Here is a 25,818-nt window from a genome sequence, read left to right as displayed (position 1 = left end):
AACTCCATGTGCTCATCCTGTTCCCATATTCTTTATTATCCTCTCCTTCAACCATATTTCTAATCTATTCTTAAATGTTAACGTGGTCTCTGTTTCAATCACTAACACCAATAATGCATTTCACAGCAACAAAGCTCTATATTTTTAAAGGTTTCTTCAGCTTTCAGCCCTAATTTTCTGGCATTTAATTTTGTATCCATGTCCCAGTTTTGGTCTCCCTATTTTAAAGAGAATATTCAGTTATTTTCAGATGTTGCGGAAAAGGGCCGCACGATTGATCTCACAGCTTAAGGGAATGTTGTATGATGAAAGATTGACAAATGAACAAGGAGTAGGCCATTCGGCCCCCGAGTCTCCTCCACCATTCAACAAGATCATGGCTGATCTGGTGGTAACCTCAAAGCTGCATCCCGCCTATCCCCGATAATCTATCACTCCCTTGCTTATCAAGAATCTATCCACCTCTTCCTTAAAAATATTCAAAGACTCTGCTTCCACCGCCTTTTCAGGAAGGAAATTCCAACGACTCTCAACCCTCTAAGAGGAAAAATTTCGCCTCATCTCTGTTTTAAATGGGCGACCCCTTATTTTCAAACAGTAATCCCTAGTTTTAGATCCTCCCACAAGAGGAAACATCCACTCTGCCAAGTCCCCTCAGGATCTTAAATGTTTCAATCAAGTCACCTCTTACTCTTCTAAACTCCAGCGGATACAATCCTAGCCTGTCCATCCTTTCTTCATAAGTCAACTAACCCATTCCAGGTACCTTGTTCAAAAAGAGTGGTAAAGAGCTGCCCTGCAATTATACACTGATCAGTTTAACTTCGGTGATGGGGAAGCTCCTAGAAACAATTATTCAGGATATAATTAGCCACTTGGAAAAAATTGGATTGATTTGGAAGAGTCAGTATGGTTTTGTTAAAGGAAAGTCGTATCTAATTTGCTGGAGTTTTTTGAGGAGGCAACAAAGATGGTTGTTCAGGGCAAGGCTGTCAATGTGCTGTATATGGACTTCCAAAAGGTGTTTGATACAGTGCCACTCAACAGACTGGTGAGGAAAGTTATAGGTCATGGAATAAAAGGACAGTAGCAACGTGGATACAAAATTGGTTGAGGGATAGGAAACAGAGAGTAATGGTTAATGGGTATTTTTCGGGCTGGAAGAAGGTTTGTAGTGGAGTTCCCCAGGGGTCAGTATTGGGGACCCTTGCTCTCCCTGATATATATGTGTCTAGATCTTGGTGTGCAGGGGACAATTTCAAAGTTTGCAGATGACACAAAATGTGGGAGAATTGTAAACTGTGAGGAGGACAGTGTAGAACTTCAAAAGGACATTGACATATTGGTGGAGTGGGCAGATAGGTGGCAGATGAAGTTCAATGTGGAGAAGTGTGAGGTGCTACACTTTGGTACAAAGAACATGTAGAGACAGTATAAAATAGAGGATACTATTCCACAGGGTGTGCAGGAACAGAGAGACCTGCATGTATTTGTACATCAGTCATTAAAGGTGGCAGGACCGGTAGAGAGAGCTGTTTCTTAAGCATGAAGTATTCTAGGCTTCATTAATCCAGACATAGAGTACAGGAGCAGGGAGGGTATGATGAACTTATATAAGACACTGGTTAGACCTCAGCCGGAGTATCATGTACGGTTCTGGGCTTCAGACTATAGGAAGGATGTGAACACATTAGAGAGAGTGCAGAAGAGGTATACAGGAATGATTCCCATGGTGAGACACTTCAGTTATGAGGAAAGATTGGAGAAATTGGGACTGTTTTCCCTGGAGAAAAAAAGGCTGAGAAGAGACTTGATAGAAGCTTTCAAAATCATGACGGACCTGGACAGAGTAGATAGGGAGAAACTGTTCCCGCTCGTAAACGGATCGAGAACCAGAGGGCACACTTTTATGGTGTTTTGCAAAAGAAACAAATGCAAGGTAAGAAAAAAACTTTTTCACACAGCGAGTAGTTAGGGTTTGGAATGCACTGCCTGGAAGTGTGGTGGAGGTAGGTTCAATTGAGGCATTCAAAAGGGCATTGGATACTTATTTAAATAGAAACAATGTGCAGGCTTATGGGGAAAAAGGAGATTGGCACTAAGTTAAAATGCTTAGAGAGCCGGTGCAGACATGATGGGCCAAATGGCCTCCTTCTACACCGCAACAATTCTGAGATTCTGTGATTGGTCTGGTAAACTTTCTCTGAACTGCTTTCAATGCATTTATGTCCTTAAATATGGTGACCAATACTGTACACAGTACTCCAGATGTGGTCTCACTAGTGCTCTGTATAACTGAAGCATAACCTCCCTTTTTGTATTCAATTCCCGTCCAATAAATGATAACATTCTATTAGCTTTCCTAATTACTTGTTGTATTTGCATACTAGCCTTTTGCGATTCATAGACTGACACCCAGATCCCTTTGCATGTCAGAGCTCTGCAATCTTTCACCATTTAGATAACATACTCCATTTGCCAGATCTTTGCTCACTCACTTAACCTATCTTTATCTTCTTGTAGCTCCTTCTGTCCTCTTCACAAATTATTTTCCTACCTATCTTTGTGTCATCAGCAAATTTGGCAACCATCCCATCCTTCCCTTCATCCAAGTCGTTTATATAAATTGTAAACAGTTGAGGTCCCAGCAGTGATCCTTGTGGCACACCATTCATTAAATCTTGCCAACCTGAGACCCATTTATGCCTACTTTCTGCATCCTGTTAGCCAGCCAATCTTCTATTCAATATGTTACCCCCCCAAATAGCATGAGCTTTTATTTTCCGCAATGACCTTTGATGTTGCACTTTATCAAATGCCTTCTGGAAATCTAAGTACAGTATATCCACCGATTCCCCTTTACCCACAGTACACGTGCTTCCTCAAAGCACTCCAATAAGTTGGCTAAACATAATTTCCTTTTCACAAAACCATGTTGACTCTGCTTCGTTACCTTGAATTTATCCAAATGCCCTGCTATAGCTTCTTTAATAATAGTTTCTAACATTTTCCCTATGATAGATGCTAAGCTAACTGGCCTGTAGTTTCCTGCTTTCTGTCTCTCTCCCATTTTGAATAATGGAGCTACATTTGCTAACTTTCAATCTAATGGAACCTTTCCCGAATCTAGGGAGTTTCAGAAAATTGAAACCAATGCATCAACTATCTCACTAGCCACTTCTTTTAAGACCCTAGGATGAAGTCCATCAGGACCTGGAGACTTGTCAGCCCACAGCTCCAACAATTTACTCAGCACCACTTCCCTGGTGATTGTAATTTTCCTGAATTCCTCCCTCCCTTCCATTTCCTGATTTATAGCTGTTTCTGGGATGTTACTTGTATCCTCTATAGTGAAGACTGATGCAAAACACCTGTTCAATTCATCTGCCATTTCCTTGTTTTCCATTATCAATTCTTCAGACTCACTTTTTATAGGACCAACATTCACTTTGTTAACTAGTTTCCATTTAAAATATTTATAGAAACTCTATCAGTTTTTATATTTCTGGCTGGCTTTCCCTAGTACTCTAGTTTTTCCTTCCTTATTAATCTTTTAGTCATCCTTTGCTGTTCCTTTTATTCTGTCCAGTCTTCTGGCCTTCCATCTATCTTTGCATAATTATCTGCTTTTTCTTTAAGTTTGTACTTCCTTTTAACCTTTCTAGTTAACCAAGGATGGTGTGTCCATCCCTTGGACTTTTACTTACTTGTGGGAATGTATCTATTCTGTGTATTCTGAAATATTCCCGTAAATGTTTGCCACTGCATCTCTATTGACCTAACCCATAACCTAAAATTTTCCAATAGATTTTAGCCAGCTGTGCTTTCATGACCTCATAATTGCCCTTATTTAAGTTTAAAAACATAGTCTCGAACCCATTCCTGCCTCCTTCAAACTGAATGTAAAATTCAAGCATATTATGGCCGCTGCTACCTAGGGATGCCTTCACTATGAAATCATCAATTAATCCTATCTCATTGCACAATATCAGGTCTAGTATAGCCTGCCCTTTGGTTGACTCCAGAACATGCTGTTCTAAGAAACTATCCTGGAAACATTCTATGAACTCCTCATCTAGGCTACCTTTGCCCATCTGACTTTTTCAGCCTATATATAGATTAAAATCTCCCATGATTATCTTGGGCCTTCTTTCTCTGAAAAAGAGAAGACGAAGAGGGGATGTGACCAAAGCATTTAGAATTTTGAAAGATCTGAACAAATTGGATCCAAATAAATTTTCTGCTGTATACAGAATGTAAGTACCAGGGGTCATATTTACAAATTAGGGACACTAAAAGAACACAGGAAAGGCAGGAGGAACTTTTTTTTAACTAAAAGGCTGGTAAGTATGTGCAACAGATTACTACTATGGCTGGTGCAACAATAAACCTTAATGGGTTTCAAGAAGTAACTAAAGAGATTCTTGTCGATAAATGGAATTCAGAGTACTAAAGGGATCCTGTGGGTGGACGGATCAGATGATCAAATTTAATAAAAGTTTAATCAAAAGTGATGGACAAGTCCCAACTCATGTGACAGTGTCACGTGGGGATATGTCAGGGAAGTTTTATTTCTCTACATCTACCATTTTTAAATTTGGCGCTGATCTCCTTGAGGCAGCACTTCGCCTCAGGGAGATACGCGCGAAAGAGCGCACCCCCAGCTTAGGGAACATCCCTCTTCCCCCACCCCCCGCAACCTAGCCTGCACACGCACACCTGCTCCTGAACTCTCTCTCTCTCTCTCTCTCTCTCTCTCTCTCTCTCTCTCTCCCCCCTCCCCCCCCCCTCCATCCCAACGGGGGAAAATTCTTCCCAGGGTGATGTTAGGAGATCTTTACACAGAGGGTTGTGGGGGCCCAGAATGTTCTACCAGAAAAGTGATAGAGACAAATTAATAATAGCCTTTGAAAGGGAAGTGAGTAAACAGATGAAAAATAATAAATTTAAAGCTTACATTGGAAAAGGACAAGATAATAGAACAAGTGGATAATTCTTTCAAAGAGCTGGCACAGGAGTAATGGGCATGTGACTGCTTGTGCTGTACAATTCTGTAATTATATGATTTGATTTTGGAGGAAGTTTTGAATTATTTAAATTAGGCTTTACAAGCATGCAAATACTTATCAGCTTCATTTAAAACCTTTCATTGTAAACTTTTTGATTCATTGCTCAGATGAGATAGCTTGGCCAGATGGAGATGACGCTTTACCACCTGATGCAGAGGACCTCATCTCAAAGCTGCTAAGGCAAAATCCGTTGGAACGACTGGGTGCCGGTAATGATTAGCAATTACTTTTCTGAATTATGATCAATGTTAGAGATACTTACAAAAATCTACTGAATTGGAAAGTTAAAATTCTGTAACATGAACAAGGTATTATAGCTATGGATAAAATTTGTTGTGACTAAAATCTTACTTTGTTTTTGTGCATTTTAAATGCTACTCTTTCCTCTTCTCCCATTATCCCAACTTCTAATTTTCTTTACAAGCTTGTTTTGAAATCTCAACATCAAACTTTTACCTGAAAAATAATTGACTACCTATCAGGGCAGGTCTGCAGTGTATAGTGACCTTTTTTCTGTATACTAAGAATAATTAAATTGTGCGTGTGCATTCGCTAGTTTATTGTATTTTTTCAGTACAAGAATTAGAAGAGTAAATTAACCATTTTTTCTTTTAGAAAGGCTTTGCTTGTGGCTGGCAAGGAAGAATTGTAGGATGATGAAATTGCTCAGCTTTGCCCTTTCATGTAAGGTCAAGAAAGGTGGACTTGAATCAACACAGAACTATGCTTTATCCTCCTTAGGTAGTGTCTATGAAGTTAAGCAACATCGGTTTTTCACAGATCTGGACTGGAACAGTCTGCTTCGTCAGAAGGCTGAATTCATTCCTCAGCTTGAATCAGAAGATGACACCAGTTACTTTGACAGTAGGTAGAGTTTGGAAACTAGTGGCCTGAGGTTAAAAATAAAAATAGAAATTGATGGAAAAACTCAGCTGGTCTGGCAGCATCTGTGTAGAGAGAAACAGAGTTAATGTTTTGAGTCCATTATGACTCCTCTTCAGAACTGCCTGAGGTTAAAAGATCAATATACGTACAAGTTGTTGTGGTGGTTTAGTGCTTAATTATGACTAATATTATCCCATGAACTCAGAACTCAATCAAGTCATCCTCATTTATTGGCCATTATAGGACAGTTGAGGAAGATTTTACTAGTACTCCTTTAGGTTGAACTTGAACTTGAGATGGCAATGCTTAAAACGACCCTTCCCAAATCTTCAAGCTCACAAAAATCAAACTGGACAAAGCAACAAGCCAAATAAACTGTTAGATAAAAACAAAAAAACTGCGGATGCTGGAAATCCAAAACAAAAACAGAATTACCTGGAAAAACTCAGCAGGTCTGGCAGCATCGGCGGAGAAGAAAAGAGTTGACGTTTCGAGTCCTCATGACCCTCCGTCGAAGGGTCTTGAGGACTCGAAACGTCAACTCTTTTCTTCTCCGCCGATGCTGCCAGACCTGCTGAGTTTTTCCAGGTAATTCTGTTTCTGTTTCAAATAAACTGTTACCCTGTCTTCAAAGCCAGATTGCCAGAATTTGCCTGTATGTGGGCCCAGGGCCCTGGGTTTAACAGCTTTGTTCTCACTCACTTAATAAAATATAATGATGCCAACCCTATGTTTGTAAAATTGTGTATGATGAGAAAGGTTGTTACTCTAATAGGAATAAAAAAAGCCAAGTTGCCAATGTCACCAATATGATAGTTAAAGCTTAATTTTACCAAGTTTTAATATGTTGGTGGTGCATGGTTTGGTTCATTATTTTCAACGAACACTTTATCCATCTGACCTGTTGAGGTCACAAAGTTTCTGATGAAAATGATGTGTTATGCAAATATGACGATTTTAAATCACTGAAGTAGTACTCATTTTTGATACATGTATCTTTCTTGTTATAGCTCGATCTGACAGGTACCACCATCTTGATTCTGATGAGGAAGATGACACTAATGAGGATGACCGTGTAGAAATTAAACAGTTTTCATCATGTTCGCCAAGATTCAGCAAGGTAAACACAATATCTAGATTGCTGAATGTGAGGGGTACAATTGGGTCTTTCTTCAGGGTTTACAGTCATAAAATTAAAGAGAGAAATTCATTTGAAGCACTTAACTGATCCAAGTGGTAACCAGACATGTTTTCGAAGAGAGAAGAAATTAAGGGATTTGGTGAGAATCTGGAGAGGTGAAGTCTAGATCATTCAGAAATAAAGAAACACTTAACTAGCCTTTCCCTGTTCCTAAAATTCAAATTAGGTCGATCCCAGTATCAATATCCAGCATGGTAAAGATCCTGTCTCAGTATTTGAAAAAAGACACGGAATTAACTCGTAAGTAGGTTGATAATTATACCTTATGTTGGACAGTGGGGCATGTGTATATAGGGCTCAGTTATTAAATTGATTTTTATTCACTCATGGGGTATGTGGATCGCTGGTAAGGCCAGCATTTATTACCCATCCCTAATTAGCCATTAGAAAGTGGTGAAAAGCCTTCTTGAACCACTGGAGTCCGTATGGCATAGGTACACCCGCAGTGCTGTTAGGGACGGAGTTCCAGGATTTTGACTCAGCGATGAAGAAGGAGCATTTCCAAGTCAGGATAGTGTATTACTTAGAGGGAAATTTGCAGGTGATAGTATTCCCATGCACCTACTGCCCTCATTCTTTTAGGCGATAGAGGTTGCGGATTTTGGAAGGTGCTGTTGAAGAAGCATCTTGTAGATGATATGGACTACAACCACGGTGTGCCGATGGTGGGAGGGAGTAAACGTTTAAAGTGGTGGGTGGAGTGCTGAGCACCTGGGCTGCTTTGTCTTGGATGATGTTCGAGCTTCTTGAATGCTGTTGTAGCTGCACTCATCCAGGAGATTATTCCATCACGTGCTTGAATTGTGCCTGTAGATGATGGAAAGGCTTTGCAGAGTCAGGACGTGAGAACCCCCAGGATATTTTTGGTGGAGGATTCAGCAATGTTAATCCATCGAATGTCAAGAGGAGATTAGACTCTCTCCTGTTGGAGGTGGTAACTTCATGGATGTTACTTGCCACTTATCAACCCAAGCTTGAATGTTGTCCAGGTCTTGTTGCAAGCGGGAATGGACTGTTTCAATATTCGAGGAGTCTCTACTATTACTTTCTACTATTAGACAGAGCCCGTGAAAACTAATGAACATTCTCATATTTTAGGTTTACAGTAGCATGGAACGGCTTTCACTACACGAAGAAAGGAAAACACCACCGCCTACCAAACGCAGCTTCAGTGAGGAGAAAGAAGATAGAATTGACAAGTTGGATGGCCTTGGTAGTCTGAAGACCCGAGATAGGAGCTGGATAATTGGGTCTCCAGAAATGTGAGTTAACTGTCTGCTGTCAAAATCAAGAGAGGAAGTAAAATTGGTCAGTGACGTGCTTTCTGCTCAGAATCAGATTGTGATCAGCTAGTGGATGTTATTATTTGTAAATTCTATACAGAAACTTTTATCTATAATGATCACCTGTTGGATTGTCTCTTAGCAATTTTAGTGGGAATTTCTTTAAATTGATGTTGGACGGCTTAGACATATGGTGGTTTTAAAAGCAGCATTTCATGTCCACAACTATCTACATCCCTGAGATTTTCCATTGATTAGGAAGGTGGGGAACAATCTCAGAATGTAAGAATACTTTTCATGAGAAAAACTTGAGGTACAAATCATTAATGGTCAACTAAATTTAAAAGAATATGTTTGCTGAAAGTGAAAGCAGATTACTAGCCGCATGCAGAATTTTTCAACAAAAACCCCAATCTAAACTCTGGTTTGTTCGATATTGCAGCAGAACAGATCTGTCTTTGTGAAACCTGACAACAAGTTTCATTTAAATTGAGGTGTCAAATTCTGAAAGTCTTTTGTTAATGCATATGTCCTTACTACCTTGAACTGTGATTTTTTTTCCCAGTAAATGCATGTCAGAAACATTGATCCTTGTGAAGTGACCAGTCCTCACAGCTACTGTATTTTCTCTGATGCTCACCAGGTGTAATCCCTTTTTATATAGAGAATTCAAATTTTACCCTTCAGTTGTACAGAGTCATGTTTAGCAATTTAATAAAACTCATATATCATCCCTATTTTGAACTGGCCAATTATCCACCCTTGAGTTACATTTGAAGTACCAGAAATAGAGGTTTTTTTTTCAATTTGATGTATAAGAATTTCCTTTGCCAAGTGGAGGTTATGCTACACTTGTTTCGAACCTTGGTTCAAGCACACTTGGAATACTGTTTAAAATTCTAGTAGCCATCTTTATAATATGGAAATTGAGGTACTGGGGAGGGTGCAATAATGATTTGCAGGGATGGTACCAGAACTGCTAGGATATATCTATCAGGAAAGGCTGAATCGGCAGGGTCTTTCTTCTAAAAAGAGAAGGCTAAGGGGTGACCTAACAGAGGTCTTTAAAGTTGTAAACGGTTTTGATAGAGAAGACACAGAGAGTGTGTTTCCATATCAGGAAGCATAAAACTAAGGCCATCAATATAAGATAGTCACTCAGAAATCAAGAAGGAAATTCAAATTTTTTATTTATTTATCCATTCATAGGCTGTGGGCATTGCTGGCCAGACCAGCAGTTATTGCCCATTCCTAATTGCTCTTGAGAAGGTGATAGTGAGCTGCTTTCTTGAACCGCTGCAGTCCATGTGGTGTGGGGACACCCACATACCCATCCCAATAGAATGTTCTCGTTTATTGCGAGGAGAATTGAATACAAAAGTAGGGAGGTTATGCTTTAGTTGTGCAGGGCACTGGTGAGACCACATCTGGAGTGCTGTGTACAGCAATGGTTTCCTTATTTAAGGAAAGCTGTAAATGCATTAGAAGAAGATCAGAGAAGGTTTACTAGACTAATACCAGGAATGGTGGTTTGTCTTATGAGGAGAGTTTAGACAGGGTTAGGCTTGTATCGACTGGAGTTTAGAAGAGTAAGAGAGGTCCTGAGGGGTCTTGACAGAGTGGATGTGGCAAGGATGTTTCCTCTTGTGGGAGAATCTAGAACTAGGGGTCACAGTTTAAAAACAAGGGGTCACTCATTTAAAACATGAGAAATATTTTCTCTAAGGGTAGTGAGTCTTTGGAACTCTCTTCGTCAAAAGGCTATGGAAGCAGAGTCTTTGAATATTTTTAAGGCAGAATTAGATAGATTCTTGATTAACAAGGGGGTGAAAGGTTATTGGAAGTAGGTGGAAGGTTACAATCAGATCTTATTGAATTATGGAGCAGGCTTGAAGGCCTGAGTGGCCTACTCCTGCTCCTAATTCATTTGTTCATATGTACATTGCTGTTAGGAAGGGAGTTCCAGGATTTTGACCCAGTAACAGTGAAGGAACAGCAATGTAGTTCAAAGTCAGAATGGTGTGTGGGTTGGAGGGTAACTTGCAGGTGATGGTGTTCCCATGCACCTGCTACCCTTGTCACTGTGGATGGTAGACATCCTGAGTTTAGAAGATGCTATCAAAAAAGCCTTGGTGAGATGCTGCAGTGCATCTTGCAGATGGTTTCCACTGCTGCCACTGTGTGTTGGTGGTGGAGGGGGTGCCAATCAAGTGGGCAGCTTTGTCCTGGATAATGTTAAGCTTCTTGAATGTTGCTGGAGCTGCACCCATCCAGGCAAGTGGAGAGTATTCTATCACACTCCTGATTTGTGCCTTGTAGATGGTGGACAGACTTTGAGGAGTCAGGAGGTGAGTTACTCTCTGCAAAATTCGCAGCCTCTGACCTGTTCTTGTAGCCACAGTATTAAGACTGATCCAGTTCAGTTTCTGGTTAATGATAAGCCCCAGATGTTGATAGTGGGGGATTCAGTGATGTCAATGCCATTGAATGTTAAAGGGAGATGGTTAGATTTTCTCTTGTTGGATATGGTCATTGCCTAGCACTTGATTGGCATGAATGTTACATGCTACTGAATGTTGTCCAGGTCTTGCTGCATATAGACACGGACTGCTTCAGTATCTGAAGAGTTGTGAATGGTGCTGAACATTGTGCAATTATTAGTGAATATCCCCACTTCTGACTTTGTGATGGAGGGAATGTAAAGGGATGAAGCAGCTGAAGATGGTTGGGCCTAGGGCACTTTGCTGAGGAACTTCTACAGTGATGCCTTGGGACTGAGATGATTGACCTCCAACATTGCAACCATCTTCCTTTGTGCAAGGTATGGCTTCGCCTAGCGGATAGTTTCCCCCCAATCCCCATTGACTCCAGTTTTGCTAGGGCTTCTTGATACCACGCTCGCTCAGCTGCTGCCTTGATGTCAAGAGCAATCACTCTCACCTCACCTCTGGAATTCAGCTCTTTTGTCCTTGTTTGGACCAAGACTGTAATGGGGTCAGAAGCTGAGTGGCCATGGCTGAACTAAGCGTCAGTGAGCAGGCTATTGGTGAGAAAGTGTCACTTGATAGCACTGTCGACAACCCCTTCCATCACTTTACCGATGATTTGAAAGTAGACTGATGGGGCGGAAATTGACTTGGCTGGATTTCTCTTTTTTGTAAACAGACGTAGCTGGGCAGTGTTCCATGTTGCTGGGTAGATGCCAGTGTTGTAGCTGTTGTGGAACAGCTTGGGCTAGGGGCATAGCTAGTTCTGGAATGCAAATCTTCAATACTATTTCCAGAATATTGTCAGGGCCCACAGCCATTGCAGTATCCAGTGCTTTCAGCCATTTTTTGATATCATGGAGTGAATCAATTTGGCTGGAGACCTCCAAGGGTCTGTCTTTATCCAAAGAGTGGTGGGAATGTTGAGCTCTGCTACTGTGGAGAGTGGTTGAGGCAAATAGTGTGGATTAATTTAAGGCAAAGATAGATAACACATATGAGGGAGAAGACAACAGAAAGTTCTGAGGGAGTTAGACAAGAAAGGGTGGAAGGAATCTTGAACAGAGCATAATTGCCATCTTGGACTGGTTGGGCCAAATGGCCTGTTTTTGGGTTCTACGTTCTATCTAATTCTAGGTGAGCCTTGAATAACACTCCAGCACCATTGTGGCAGGTCCATCCTTAGCCTTTTTATTTGGTAGACAAGGGCCTTGGCCGCCTTCTTGCAGCTCACAGCACTAGCCCAACTCAATGCCTCCAATTATCTGATGCTTTATGGCTTCCAATGATTAAGCAAAACAGAAATCCTTATATTTAAATATCCATGAAAAATTTGGAAATGGGGTTTAGCTGTAAACATTAAGAATAGTTGTGTTGTTTCCAGTGGGCTAAGCTTAAGATGTAAGTACCTAAATTTTAGTTTATTGTTTAAGGTGTAATTTGGTTTTCAAACTTGCATTTCAGTTAAATGACCTGTAAAATTTCAAACTGGCATTAACATTTCAATTTAAAATATCTAGTTCACGGACATATTTGTTTGGTAGTACAGAACATGAGTGTGGCTGAAAGAAGAGACATGTCTAAGCTTTTCGTCTTGCACTCATCAGGACATTCGCAAGAATACCAATATAAGGGGAAGACAACAATTTATACTGTATGTGAAGAGAGTGCTGATTCCAGGGCCCTGTTCTTTGCAGGCAGAAAGAACATATACATACATTGTGCCTGTTTCAGCTAAGCAAGATAAGTGACAGCCATTCGTTTACTCATTCCTCAGGGCAATGCCTTGACCAATGAGGTTCAAGCTGTCTGGCTTAAATTTCAAACAATGCTTGGCACTTATCTGTCAGTCACCGTCAGTGGTGCATTCTCCGTGGCAACACCACTTGTCAACCAATCAACATTCTCTTCACATACAGTGTAAATTGTTGTCTGCCCCTTATATTGGTATTCTTGCAAGTGCAGGATGAAAAGCTTAGACATGTCACTTTTTTCAGCAATGCATATTTGTTGTGTATTTTGGGTTTTAATTTACTGAGGCATTATTCTTATCTAGATTATTAGAAAACGAGCAAATAGTTTCAGACTACTAATGTAGAGGGATTTTAATAATTAGATTGGATGTTCAACCTGTTATTTTCTGTTATTCCTTTATGATGTTCTGGCTGCAAACATTTTGCTATTGGTCCCCAAAACCCTGTATGTTATTCCTGTCCACACCTACCCAGATAATTGGAATTTAATCTTCGGAGTAGAATTTCCTTAAACTTTAATTCATTCCCCCTTACTCTTTCCTTGCCCTACCTTTTTATTTCCTTGTTCCAATCACTGTTGCCTTGCTGATAGAGTGGACGTGTGGTAATGTGCCAGTGTCTTTCTACAGTAGGTGTTCAAATTCACTGTTGGGTGATTTTTATTAACCTCCCCTGTCAGCATGTACCTGAAGGTTGCTCCATTTTGACAGCGTAGCTGAGACAATGAACTGAGCATTGAAGAAACTTCAAGGGCTGTATCTTCTGGCCGATGAGTGGGGGCGGGACCCACTCGCCAACACGTAAAATGACATGGGATGATGTCGGTTGTGCGCCCCGAGGTTATGGCGCATCATTCAGACTTTCAGTTTGGCGGGCGTGCACACCAACCTGCCAATGGCCTATTAAGGTCATTAACAAAATAGTTGAAGTCATTAATGGACCTGCCCGTCCAACCTTAAGGTTGGCAGGCAGGCTGGGAGCCCTGGCGGGCTTGTGAAGAAGCATGAAACCTCATTCACGGGTGGGATGATGTTTCATGAGGATTTAGAAATCTCTCAATATTTTAAAATAAAAGTTATGGACATGTCCCAACTCATGTGACAGTGTCACATGAGGGGACATGGCAGGGAAATTTTTTTCTCAGCTTTATTTAAAGTTTAAAATGTGAGCCGATTTTGCCTCAGGGAGATCTGTGCGCTCTTCTGTGTGCATGCATGAAAGAGTGCACTCCTAGCTAAGTGAATCTCCCCATCCCCCCCGCACATGGGCCTTGATTCCAGGTAGAAAGCCCCCCCCCCCCCCCCCCCCCCCCCCCCCGCCGGGTGTCACATTGGGCGGGCCTTAATTGGCCCGCCCTTGTAAAATGGTCTTATTTAAATCCTCACGAACTTGGTCTCTTAAATCTGAGTGTAAGTTCCCACCCGCCTTCTGCATGATGAACAATAGAGATTGGCTGACTCTATCTTTGTGCTTTTGCTCTCTCAGATTCTTGAAGACTGACTTGTCTGTGGGGGTTCAGGGATATCTCAAAAAGACCATGTAAGCCAATACTACAGTGGCTTCCTATGGACTCTTACCCTCTCAAAGTCCATGGCAACATGAATCACATGGGCCTTGATTCCAGGTAGAGCCCCCCCCCCCCCCCCCAACGGGGGTGGGGGGGGGGGGGGGGATGTTGCCCCAAAGCCCAAATATGCTTTTTCCTTTGTGTGTGTATCCGAGCACCAGGTTGCTGTGATGTTGACTAAAGGCCATTGTTTCCCATCACACATTGGAGTCTGAACTAACTGCTCAACATCGTCAGTTGGTAACACTTGGATCCATTGTTACGATTCCCGCTTAGACCGATAACGTTGAAATAGATATTTGAATTTCAGGTAACTGACTGGAAGAGTCTCAGGTCAAGATTTCAAGGTATAAGGGTTTTACTGTAATAAATGAGCACAAAACAAGATTGACTAAACATAATTTTTGTTGTCTACTTAAACTCTAGACTAGAGAAAAGTTTCTCTCAACTAACTTTTAAAATAACCAAAAATCCCCCACCATGATTATACCTTACTCTGTTTCTTAAGTGGACACTTCATTCTCCAGGAATCTCTCTCAAAACTATTCTCAGCTCCAGATGTCATGCTTCCTTTTTCTTTTTCCAGTCAGATAACTTAAAATCACTGAGCTGACTTTCCCACTGAGGGCTACCTGGAGATCCCTCCCTCCAGCCAAAGCTTGGCAAATCTTCCAGCCTTATTTAAATCCTCACGAAATTGGTCTCTTAAATCTGAGTGTAAGTTCCCACCCGCCTTCTGCATGGTGAACAATAGAGATTGGCTGACTCTATCTTTGTGCTTTTGCTCTCTCAGATTCTTGAAGACTGACTTGTCTGTGGGGGTTCAGGGATATCTCAAAAAGACCATGTAAGCCGATACTACAGTGGCTTTCTATGGACTCTTCCCCTCTCAAAGTCCATCTCCATGGCAACATGAATCACATGGGCCTTGATTCCAGGTAGAAATACTTATTAGCTATCCTTTGGACTCTCAATTTGAAATTAAATAGACAGTTTAAAGAGTAACTATTTATAAAACCTAACATCCCTGACACCTCCCTGTGCAACTTGGAGACTAACAGTCTATCCATCATTAGCACAGCTTCCCTGGTCACGGGTGTAGATATCTTGCACCATCTTCCCAGTAAGGTAACCTGGACCCCATTTAAGCTTTAACAGCCAAGCTGCCCAGGCTTGTTGATGGGCAGAACACCCCTTCATTCTTCCATTTTATCCTAAGTTAAAGGGACAATTTAAAAGATTGTTATGTTTTGGGACTTTGTATTGGTAATACAATGAGGATATATATTCAGTGAAGAGGTATTTTACCATGGCATCATGTTATTGTACAGCCTGATGCACATCAAAGCTATTAAATGTATTTTTCTGTTGGCCAAACCTGACTTGTAATGGGTAAGGAAGAACTCAGCTTCTCTTTTGTCTAATTTTTTCCATTAAGTGGCAAAATAGATTTCAAATCAGCTTACAATTGCAAAACATAGATGTGGTATCAGAAAATATCGACATTTCATATCCATATTTTCTTTTTCTGATATGGTGAATAAATATTGGTTCTATTCTTTTTCTTACTCTCATATGGTTACGTGTCTTTAAGACAACTGAGGAGAGAACTGTGTCTGTACAATCTTCTACTAAGATGCAAAAGTCTAAACTTTTCACTGTAACTTGCTATACATTCTAAATAGCAGAAGGAAAACAGCAGCTTTCTCTAGTAGTCATGACTAATGTTCTGTTACTTGGCCAGCCGAAATGGCCTTGACAGTCCTATTCAAAGAGACATTAGAAACATGACCATTTATTTAATTTTGTGACTTATTTATAGCATTTTCCCCCTTTTCTCAGTATCCGAAAGCGTATGTCGTTGTCAGAATCATCCCACACTGAAAGTGACTCCAGCCCTCCACTAACAGTCAGGCGCCGTTGCTCGACACTTATAGAGATGCCACACTTTGCCATCTCTGGAGAGGATGAGGGAAAGAAGCAGCAAGCAACTAGAACGTGGGAAGATGTGTCTTTAACTATTCCAGAACAGCCTACAGAGAGAGACCTCACTCTGGAAGTGGATGTTAGTCCAGCCACACCTGCTTCAACAATCAGTAACATCAGCAGCTCAACTTTAACTGGTAATATACTCCTGACAAAAAAAGTTTCACAGAGCGGCACTTAAGCAAATAACCTGATTTTCATGAACCTTTTCCTGAGCTATGGGTGACAGCATTTAATACCCATTTGTAGTTGTCCTGAGTGCATTGTGAATCAAACTCCCCTCCAAGCTACACACCTTCACTGTTGCTGGGTCAAAATCTTCAAATGCCCTCCATAACAGCACTGTGGGTGTACTGACACCATATGGACTGTAGCAGTTCAAGAAGGCAGCTCACCACCACCTTCTTGAGGGAAATTAGGGATGGGCAATAAAAGCTGGCCTAGCCAGCGACACCCACATGAAAATTTTTTTTTTAAAGTATTATGACACTGGGGTCACATGTCGGCCAGCCCAGGTAAGGGGGCGATAACCTTTCTTCCATGAAGATCATTAGTAAACCATTTACATTTTTATGACCATCCAGCAATTTTCATGCTTGTTATATTGGTGGTTACTGATAGATTACCAGATTTACTGAATTCAATTTTGCAAATTGTCATAGTGGGATTTGATTAATGATCAGATTTTAAATTTAAATTCATAAAATTTAAATTCAGCAAAAAATTTCTGAATAAATCTAATGGAACTCTTGATCCAAAAATAGCAGTGAAAAGTTTAATTCTACTGAAGCATTACATAATTGCTGCTTATCTTTGTTTTGAAGTTAATTGTAAGGAATGTGTTCGTTCCATGAAATATATTGGTAAGTAATATACAATATCATAATTATGTTATTGGACTAGTGATTCAGAGGCCTGACCTAATGACTTGGAGGCACCAGTTCAAATCCCAGTACAGCTGCTGGGGAATTTAAATTCAACTTAGTAAAAGTTTTTAATAAAAAGCCAGTATCAATAATGGTGAAACTACCAGATTGTCATAAAAACCCATCTAATTTCCTAATGTGCTTCAGGAGAGGAAGTCTGCCATCCTTAACTAACCTGTCTGGCCTATATGTGACACCAGTCCCATAGCAATGTGGTTGACTCCAAAATGGCCTAACCAACCACTCAGTTATATTCAAGAAGGTAGCTTACCACTATCTTCTCAAGGGCATTTGCGGATGGGCAATAGATGTTGGCTTCGCCAGCAATGCCCACATCCATTGAATGAATCTTAAATATGGTTAATCCACTGCCAAGTTTTATTGAAGCACAAAAACATATTATAAATATAAATCTTTCACATATTAAAGAGGTAATCCAAATTAGAAATTTCTAGTTTGCAATCATCTCTATCAATTTTCTGTGGGAAGACCAGCTAGATATTGTAGAGATAATGGGGGATGTAATTCATCTATGTCTCCGTTCTGTCTCATTAAACCAAAAAGTTGTGACTTGCTGGTGCACAGATGTAGCTGCATGTACGAATAAGAACCTCACCACTTTGAAATGCTCATATCTGCAGCCCAGCTGAGAACCAGTACAATAACAAGGCTGGGTTTGGAATGTTTTTTCAATGGGAATCCTGTGCTTTTTTTTAAGGATTGCCAAGCCACCTAGAATTTAACCTTTCTGGAATTGAAATTGAAAATTAATACATGAACTATAAAATACTGCCCATATTTTAAAGGCATTTTTACAGTAATTCTGTTAATTAAAAACTTTCAACTGCCTTGATCCAGTCTAATTGTTACAAAAGCAGAAAATGCTGGAAGAACTCAGCATCTGTAGAGAGAAAATCAAAGTTAATGTTTCGCGTCCATCTACTCTGTTTTTCTCTCCACAGACGCTGTTAGACCTGCTGAGTTTCTCCAGCATTTTCTATTTTTGTTTCAGATTTCCAGCATCCGCAGTATTTTGCTTTTATCCCAGTCTAATTGTTGTTTGGTTAGGAAACTTTGCAAATTGACCTTCCCTCCCTTGTAAAGTCAGAAGTGAGAATGGTCGCTGATGATTGAAAAGTGTTCAGTTCCATTCACAATCTCTCAATAATGGAACAGTCTATATTGGCATGCAGCAAGGCTTGGGCTGATAAGTGGCAAGTAACCATCGCACCACACAAGTGCTCAAGAATGAACATCTCCAGCAAGAGAGAGTGTCTAACTACCTCCCCTTTACATTCAATTGCGTTACCATTGCTTGTCAATTAGTGTTAGCTAGCAGCACCTAAACCAAGTCACATGCTAAGAATCAGACAATTGAAGATCAGGAATTGGCACTTTTGGTCAGACAGTTTGGTGTAATCAAATTGGGCATGGCAATTACGTGAAGCAATTGTTAAACCTGAAAGAATTTACACGTACACAGGACTTTTCCTTTACCAGCAGTTCTCCTTCCCTTTTGTTCATGGTGAGTCAGGGGATAGACTATTATGATAGATTGTTGGGCTACGTAATGCACAATGTCTTTTATCAAGGTCACTGACTTGCAGTGATGAAATAAGTCCTATCCAGTCCTGTCAAGTCAATGAAGTGCAATGGGTCTCCACGGTAACAAAGATTTTGAGCACCTGATAAACGGTTAAGTTGCATGTAACTGCTGTAGGAAATGCATCCAGCTGTTTTTTTTTAATTATTTGTGGATCTGAGAGTTTGCCACCTTATTATTTCTTTGTGAAGTGATGTAAAGTTTTTCAGCAGACCTCAAATGACAGAAACATGTCTATTGTCTAAATAATAGCTGTTCAAGAGGTCATGATTCCCTTTAGTAGTCCCATCAAGGTACTTTTCTTTTCCATTCTATTTTGCTTTCTGTATATGATTAGACATTGAATTAAAAATTCCAGCTTACCCTTCCTGGCTCAAATTCTGCATGCCTCAGTAAGAATTCTTCAGTTTGATTGGTTAAGGAGTTACATAGATGCTTACCCTGATCACACAGGTCTTAGATCACTTGTAGAAGGTACTGTATCAAAATGACTTTCTAATTACTACAGGTTCTTGTGTAAAATCTCTGTGGGCCAGTGCAAGTGTAATGAATGGCTGATTCCATTTGTCCATCGCTGACCACAAAATGCAGGCTATTATTAATGTATTTTAAACTTGTATTTCAGCTGGCAGCACTGCCGACCTATCTGATCAGAGGTCTCGCAACAACAGCACTGAAGGATCAGACTCTTTAACTCCAAAAGCAATCAGTGACCTAGCAGTTCGCAGAGCTCGACACAGGCTAATGTCTGGGGAATTGACTGAGAAGCGCACCTCCAGGCCGGTCAATAAAGTGATCAAATCAGCTTCTGCAACTGCCTTGTCCCTTATGATCCCTTCAGGTAAGGGTTAAAGCTGGTCTCTGAGTGGAACTTTTTGGACAGTTTATTGACTCTGGGAGCTGCATTTTGGAACCTATTAGTAAAGATGCATCAGCGGTATAGCTTTTTGGAAATATGATAAAGCAACCATTAAGCATTGATGTCCCATTGTAGCATTTATAACTGCTCAGGTTTTTAAATTGCTTTTTCTTGCAAACAGAAGAAATTACCATGGAGACTGAAGAAATGGCAGAGATTTTGAATAAGTATTTTGTGTCTGTCTTCACAGTTGAAGGCACAAATTACATACCTGTATTAGCGGTAAATCAAGGGGTTAATAAGTCTGAGGAACTTAAAGTAATTAATATCAGCAGAGGAAAAAGTATCAGAGAAACTTAAGGAATTAAAAGTGAACTGAGGTTCTGATGGCCTACATCCCAGGATGCTGAAAGAGGTAGCTGCAGAGAAAGTAGATGCACCTGGTTATGATTTTCCAAAATTCTCTATATTCAAAAAAGCCCCATCAGCTTGGAAGTTAGCAAATCTTACACTGCTATTCAAGAGAGGAGGTAGACAGGAAACAGGGAACTACAGGCCATTTAGCCTGAAATCTAGCATCAGAAAAATGTTGGAACTTGTTAACAAAGAGCCAGTAAATGTCATATACCTGGATTTCCAAAAGGCATTTGATAAGATGCCACACAAAAAGTTAATTTGCAACATGTGGGCTCATGGAGCAGGGGTGTTATATATTAACAAGGTTAGTCTAATGGACAGAAAGCAGAGGATAAGGATAAATGGGACATTTCCAAGTTAGCAGGTTGTGACTTGGATCACCACAAGGATCAGTGCTAGGGTTTCAGATTTTTACAATCCATACTAATAACTTAGACAAAAAGACTGAGTAATGTATCCAATTTGCTGACGATGTAAAGCTGGTTGGGAATGTAAGCTGGGAAGACGCCACAATGATGCTGCAAAGAGACAGAGACAGATTGAGTGGGTAACAGGTGGAAGATGGAGTATAATCTGGGGACATGAGATTATTCACCTTGGAAGAATAGAAAAACAGAATACTTTCTCAAAGGCATGAATGTTGATGTTCAGAGAGACTTGGGTATACTTATACAAGGAACACAGAAAATTAGCACACAGGTACAGGATGCAAGTAGGAAGGCAATTAGCATGTTGACCTTTATTGCTAAGGGATTAGAGGACAAAGACAAGGAAGTCTTGCTACAATTGTATAGGACTTTTGTGAGACTATACCTGGAGTACTGTGTGCAGTTTTGAACTCCACATTTAATGAAGGATTACTTGCCTGGAAGGCAGTACAGTGAAAGTTTATTAGATTGGTTACTGGATTAGGAAAGTTGTCCTATGATGAGAGGCTGAGTAAACAGTGCCTAGACTCTCTAGAATTTAGCAGAATGAGAGTGATCTCACTGAAACTGATGCTGGAGAACAAAAAGCTAATGTGGTTCCACTATTTAAAAAGGGTTGTAGAGATAAGACAGGGAACTACAGGCCAGTGAGTCTTAGGTCAGTGGTAGGGAAACTATTGGAGAAAATTCTGAAGGAGAGAATCTATTTCCACTTGGAGAGGCCAGGTTTGATTAGGGATAGTCAGCATGGCATTGTCAGAGGGAGGTCATGCCAAAGAAATTTGATTGAATTTTTTGAGTAGGTGACCAGGTGTGTAGATGAGGGTAGTGCAGTTGATGTAGCTTATATGGATTTTAGTAAAGCCTTTGACAAGGTCCCACATGGGACACTTATAAAGAAGGCAAATGCACATGGGATACAGGATAATTTGATAAGGTGGATTCAAAATTGGCTTAGTTGTAGGAGAAAGAGAGTGGTGACAGAAGGGTGCTTTAGTGACTGGAAGCCAGTGTCCAGTGGCGTACCACAGGGATCTGTGCTGGGTCCCCTATTATTCGTCACTTATATAAACGACATAGGTAACTATGTGGGGGGCAAGATTAGTAAGTTTGCGGATGATACAATGATGGGCCAGGTGGTTAACAGTGAGGTTGAGTGCCTTGGGCTACAGGAAGATATAGACAGGATGGTCAAATGGGCAGATAAGTGGCAGATGGAATTTAACCCTGAAAAATGCGAGGTGATACACTTTGGAAGGAGTAATTTGACAAGGAAGTATTCAATGAACGGCATGACACTCGGAAGTTCTGAGGAACAAGGGGACCTTGGCATGTGTGTCCATAGATCTCTGAAAGTGGAGGGGCATGTTAGTGGGGTGGTGAAAAAGGCATATTGGACACTTGCCTTTATCAATCAAGGCATAGATTACAAAATTAGGGAGATCATGTTGGAGTTGTATAGAACTTTGGTGAGGCCACAGCTGGAGTATTGTGTGCAGTTCTGGTCGCCACATTATAGGAAGGATGTGATTGCACTGGAGGGGGTGCAGAGGAGTTTCACCAGGATGTTGCCTGGGATGAAACATTTAAATTATGAAGAGCGGTTTGATAGACTTGGGTTGTTTTCGTTGGAGCAGGGAAGACTGAGGGGTGACCTGATTGAGGTGTACAAGATTGAGGGGCATGTACAGGCTGGATAGGAAGCAGCTGTTTCCCTTAGTTGAAGGGTCAGTCACGAGGGGACATAAGTTCAAGGTGAGGGGCAGGAGCTTTAGGGGGAATATGAGGAAAAACTTTCTTACCCAGAGGATGGTGACGGTCTGGAATGCACTGCCTGGGAGGGTGGTGGAGGCGGGTTGCCTTACATCCTTTAAAAAGTACCTGGATGAGCACTTGGCACATCATAACATTGAAGGCTATGGGCCAAGTGCTGGTAAATGGGATTAGGTAGGTAGGTCAGGTGTTTCTCATGTATCGGTGCAGACTCGATGGGCCAAAGGGCCTCTTCTGCACTGTGATATTCTGTGATTCTGAAGCGCACAAGATTTTGAAGGGGCTTGATAGGGTAGACACTGAGAGGTTTTTCTCTTGGCTGGGGAATCTAGAACACAGGAGGAACAATCTCAGGATTGATTGTTTAGGACTGACATGAGAAATTTCTTCACACAGAAGGTTGTGAATCTTTAGAATTCTGTTGCACAGAGGGTTGTGGCTGGTCCACTGTTGAATATGTTCAAGAATGAGATAGACAGATTTCGGTCTTTCAGAACCAGGGTCTAAAGGAAGCAGGTGGGAAAGTGGAGTTGAGGCTGCAGTTCAGCGAAGATCATATTGAATGGCGGAGCAGGCTCAAGGAACCATATGGTCCACTCCTGCTCCTATTTCTTATGTTCTTATTGTGGTTTGGGTAATAACTTTGGAGCTATGGAGTAATGAAATTTCATTAATATTTTACCGTTGCAAGTGATTAACAAGCACAACAGACTCACAGGGCAGAATCTTCTGGCTGGCGTGTGGGTAGCGGAGCCCACACGCCAGCGCTTAAAATGTCGTGCACTGACATCAACGCGCTAGCGTCCCGACATCAGCGCACGGCATCGTGATATTTCGGTCGGCGGGCGCACTATGCAGCGAGACGCGCACCCACCATTAATTAAAGGCCTTGTTAAGGCCATTAACTCACCAATCGACTAGGATTTTGAGGGGCCCGTGCAAACTTCGGGTCAGCGCATGGGCCCAACGGGCAGGCAGGTAAGTGATTTTTTCACGAACCTCATCCAGTGGCAGGATGAGGTTTGATATCGGGTTTAAAAACTTTTAATAAAGTGTTTGTGTTCTTCACTAACATGTCCCATCTCGTGTGACATTTTCACATGAGGGGGACATGTTAATAATTTTTTAATTTTGCAATTTTTAGAGTTTCACAGAGTTTCAGTGATCTCCCTGAGGCAGCACTTAGCCTCAGGGAGATTTGCGTTCTTTCGTGCGCATGCACATGCACGAAAGAGCGCAAACTGGCAGTTGGGGAATCCCCCGCTGCCCACACAGGAAGCACCTAGCGCTTCCTGACAGGCAACGTGCTGGGCGGGCCTTAATTGGCCTGCCCACTTAAAATGTCGGCAGGGCCCGTTTCAGTGGCGGCGATTGGCTGCCCACCCGACACCGAGTCAGTCGGGCCCGCCCGCCCTTCAAGGGCGAAATTCTGCCAACAAGCTCTGTGCACATCCACAATAACCAAAAGAAAAATTAGCACAGTCCGCCTCAAGTTCCTTGTAAATTTGTAGCACAGATTTAGATTTCCCTTCTCTACAGTGAAACGTTTAAATATTTTGCTCCGCAGGCTTTTATTTGCTGTAACTTAATGAACGGTAACAACAATGAATAATTAATATGGATTGTTCCAGGTAGGTTTGAATGATAAACTCAAAGATCTCAAAAATAAAAGTCATATTTGAAATCAACAGCAACATGTCCTGCTGTTGACGTATTACTTGGTCGGCATAATGTGCTCATTTGTGAAGATGCACATTATTTTTCTAAAGTAAGCTGAGACAAAGCCAACTGTTGAACTGTACTCCAGCAAAGCATTAGTTACAGATTGTATGCATATCAAGTAAATAATTTTAACCCTATTTCGGAGTAATTTTGAATCTTTTTAAAATAGTTCATTGATTTACTTAAGGAAGTCAACTGTAAATATGGATCAACAGAAAATCTGCACTCTGGCATGTAATAGGGGATAAAATGGATAAAGTAATTAGTTAAATACTATGTTGTTGGCCCTAAAGGAGGATATTTTTTGGTAGTTAAACTATTAGAAACAACCTTATGAAGTAATTGCGTTTTCATACTTTGTTTACTTAGACCACCATACTGGTTCTCCCTTAGCCAGCCCTATGTCACCACGTTCCTTGTCATCCAATCCATCCTCCCGGGATTCCTCACCAAGCCGAGATTTTTCTCCTGCGGTAAACAATCTGAAGCCTCCAATCATTATCCACAGAGCTGGAAAAAAGTACGGCTTTACCCTTCGAGCCATTCGAGTGTACATGGGAGAGAGTGATGTCTTTACAGTTCACCATATGGTCTGGGTAAGGAGATTCATCTTGTTTCTCAGTAAGCATGACATTTTTTATAAAGCACAATGGGTTAGATTTTGTTATAAACACTTTTGGATGCCACATTATATCCTATCCTGGCCTTTTGACTTTCTTTGTATTGCAGCATGTTGAAGGAGACGGGCCTGCTCATGATGCTGGCCTTCGAGCAGGGGACCTGATAACTCATGTAAATGGTGAACCTGTCCATGGCCTGGTTCACACAGAAGTGGTGGAACTCATATTAAAGGTAGTAATCATTACTTTTCCATAGAAAATGTCTGATGTAAAAATCAGAAGAGCATGTTTAGGTTACAGCTCCAATTAATGTGAGAAGTATGTTCTTGCTAATATCCTTTTTTTCTACATTTGGATTCCAATGTTATTTTTGATAAATCTGGTGTGTATGTGGGATGCTAAACCATTTCATCTCTGTTTGAATTCTACGTTTGGCAACACCTTTGAGTGCCAAACCAGTTTAGCAGACATCAGACTCTGTCGCTGAATCCCACGTACCTAAATGAACACGTGCCAGATAGCTGCAGCCCTCCCATGGTTGGAATGAACCCTCAAACAAGTGGTTTTGTCCTTCTGTTATATGAGAACAAAATGAAAAATACAACTGTTATTTGCAGAAGGTGTACATTGAGCTTTGAACTGTATACAATATTATTAAAATCTGGCCTGCTAAACGCAATTAAATTTTTCTTTTTTTACAATTTGAAATTACCAAGGCAAAATGTATGTAAAATATTCATTAATCTGAAAAAGAATTCTGCAGTCCTGCCACATCAAGTCGTGAATGCTGGTGGACAGTAAACAATTACTGGGAAGATGAAGCTTCATTGAACATCCCTGTCCTCAATGATGGCAGAGCCCAATACATGAATGCAAATGACAAGGCTGAAGCATTTGCAACCATCTTCAGCTGCAAGTGGCAAGTAAATGGTCCACCTCGGCTTCCTCATGACAGCCCCACAATCACAGATTCCAATTAGGTTCTCTCCTCATAATATCAAGAGACAACTGAGCACACTGAATACGGTAAAGTCTCAGGGCCTGGACGTAGTGCTAAGGACTTGTAGTACAGAACTATCCACACCACTGAGCCTAGCTGTCTAGTACAGGTACAATATTGACAGTTGCCCAGATATGGCCTGTCCACAAAAGGCAGGACAAATTCAATCTGGCCAATTGCTGTCCCGTTAGCCAACTTTAATCATCAGCAAAGTGATGGGAGGTGATGTTGACAGTGCT

At 41.0% G+C, this 25,818-nt stretch overlaps 1 protein-coding gene across 3 annotated transcripts in view; it reads left to right on the top strand.

Annotated features, from left to right (window-relative positions):
* Positions 1-25,818, top strand: part of mast2 (microtubule associated serine/threonine kinase 2) — a 541,117-nt gene that overhangs the window by 495,450 nt on the left and 19,849 nt on the right. For all 3 annotated transcript variants that reach the window (XM_041207758.1, XM_041207757.1, XM_041207759.1), the window contains 8 exons: positions 5,177-5,278; positions 5,811-5,933; positions 6,965-7,074; positions 8,254-8,417; positions 16,088-16,368; positions 19,386-19,601; positions 24,329-24,555; positions 24,689-24,811. In XM_041207758.1, the coding sequence (XP_041063692.1) occupies positions 5,177-5,278; positions 5,811-5,933; positions 6,965-7,074; positions 8,254-8,417; positions 16,088-16,368; positions 19,386-19,601; positions 24,329-24,555; positions 24,689-24,811 (1,346 nt within the window). The remainder of the gene's footprint in view (positions 1-5,176; positions 5,279-5,810; positions 5,934-6,964; positions 7,075-8,253; positions 8,418-16,087; positions 16,369-19,385; positions 19,602-24,328; positions 24,556-24,688; positions 24,812-25,818) is intronic.

This window comes from Carcharodon carcharias, chromosome 16 (genome assembly GCF_017639515.1).
Source record: "Carcharodon carcharias isolate sCarCar2 chromosome 16, sCarCar2.pri, whole genome shotgun sequence".
Lineage (NCBI taxonomy): Eukaryota > Metazoa > Chordata > Chondrichthyes > Lamniformes > Lamnidae > Carcharodon > Carcharodon carcharias.
The sequence above is the reverse complement of the archived record's forward strand: the minus strand, read 5'-3'. Positions and strand labels throughout refer to the sequence as shown.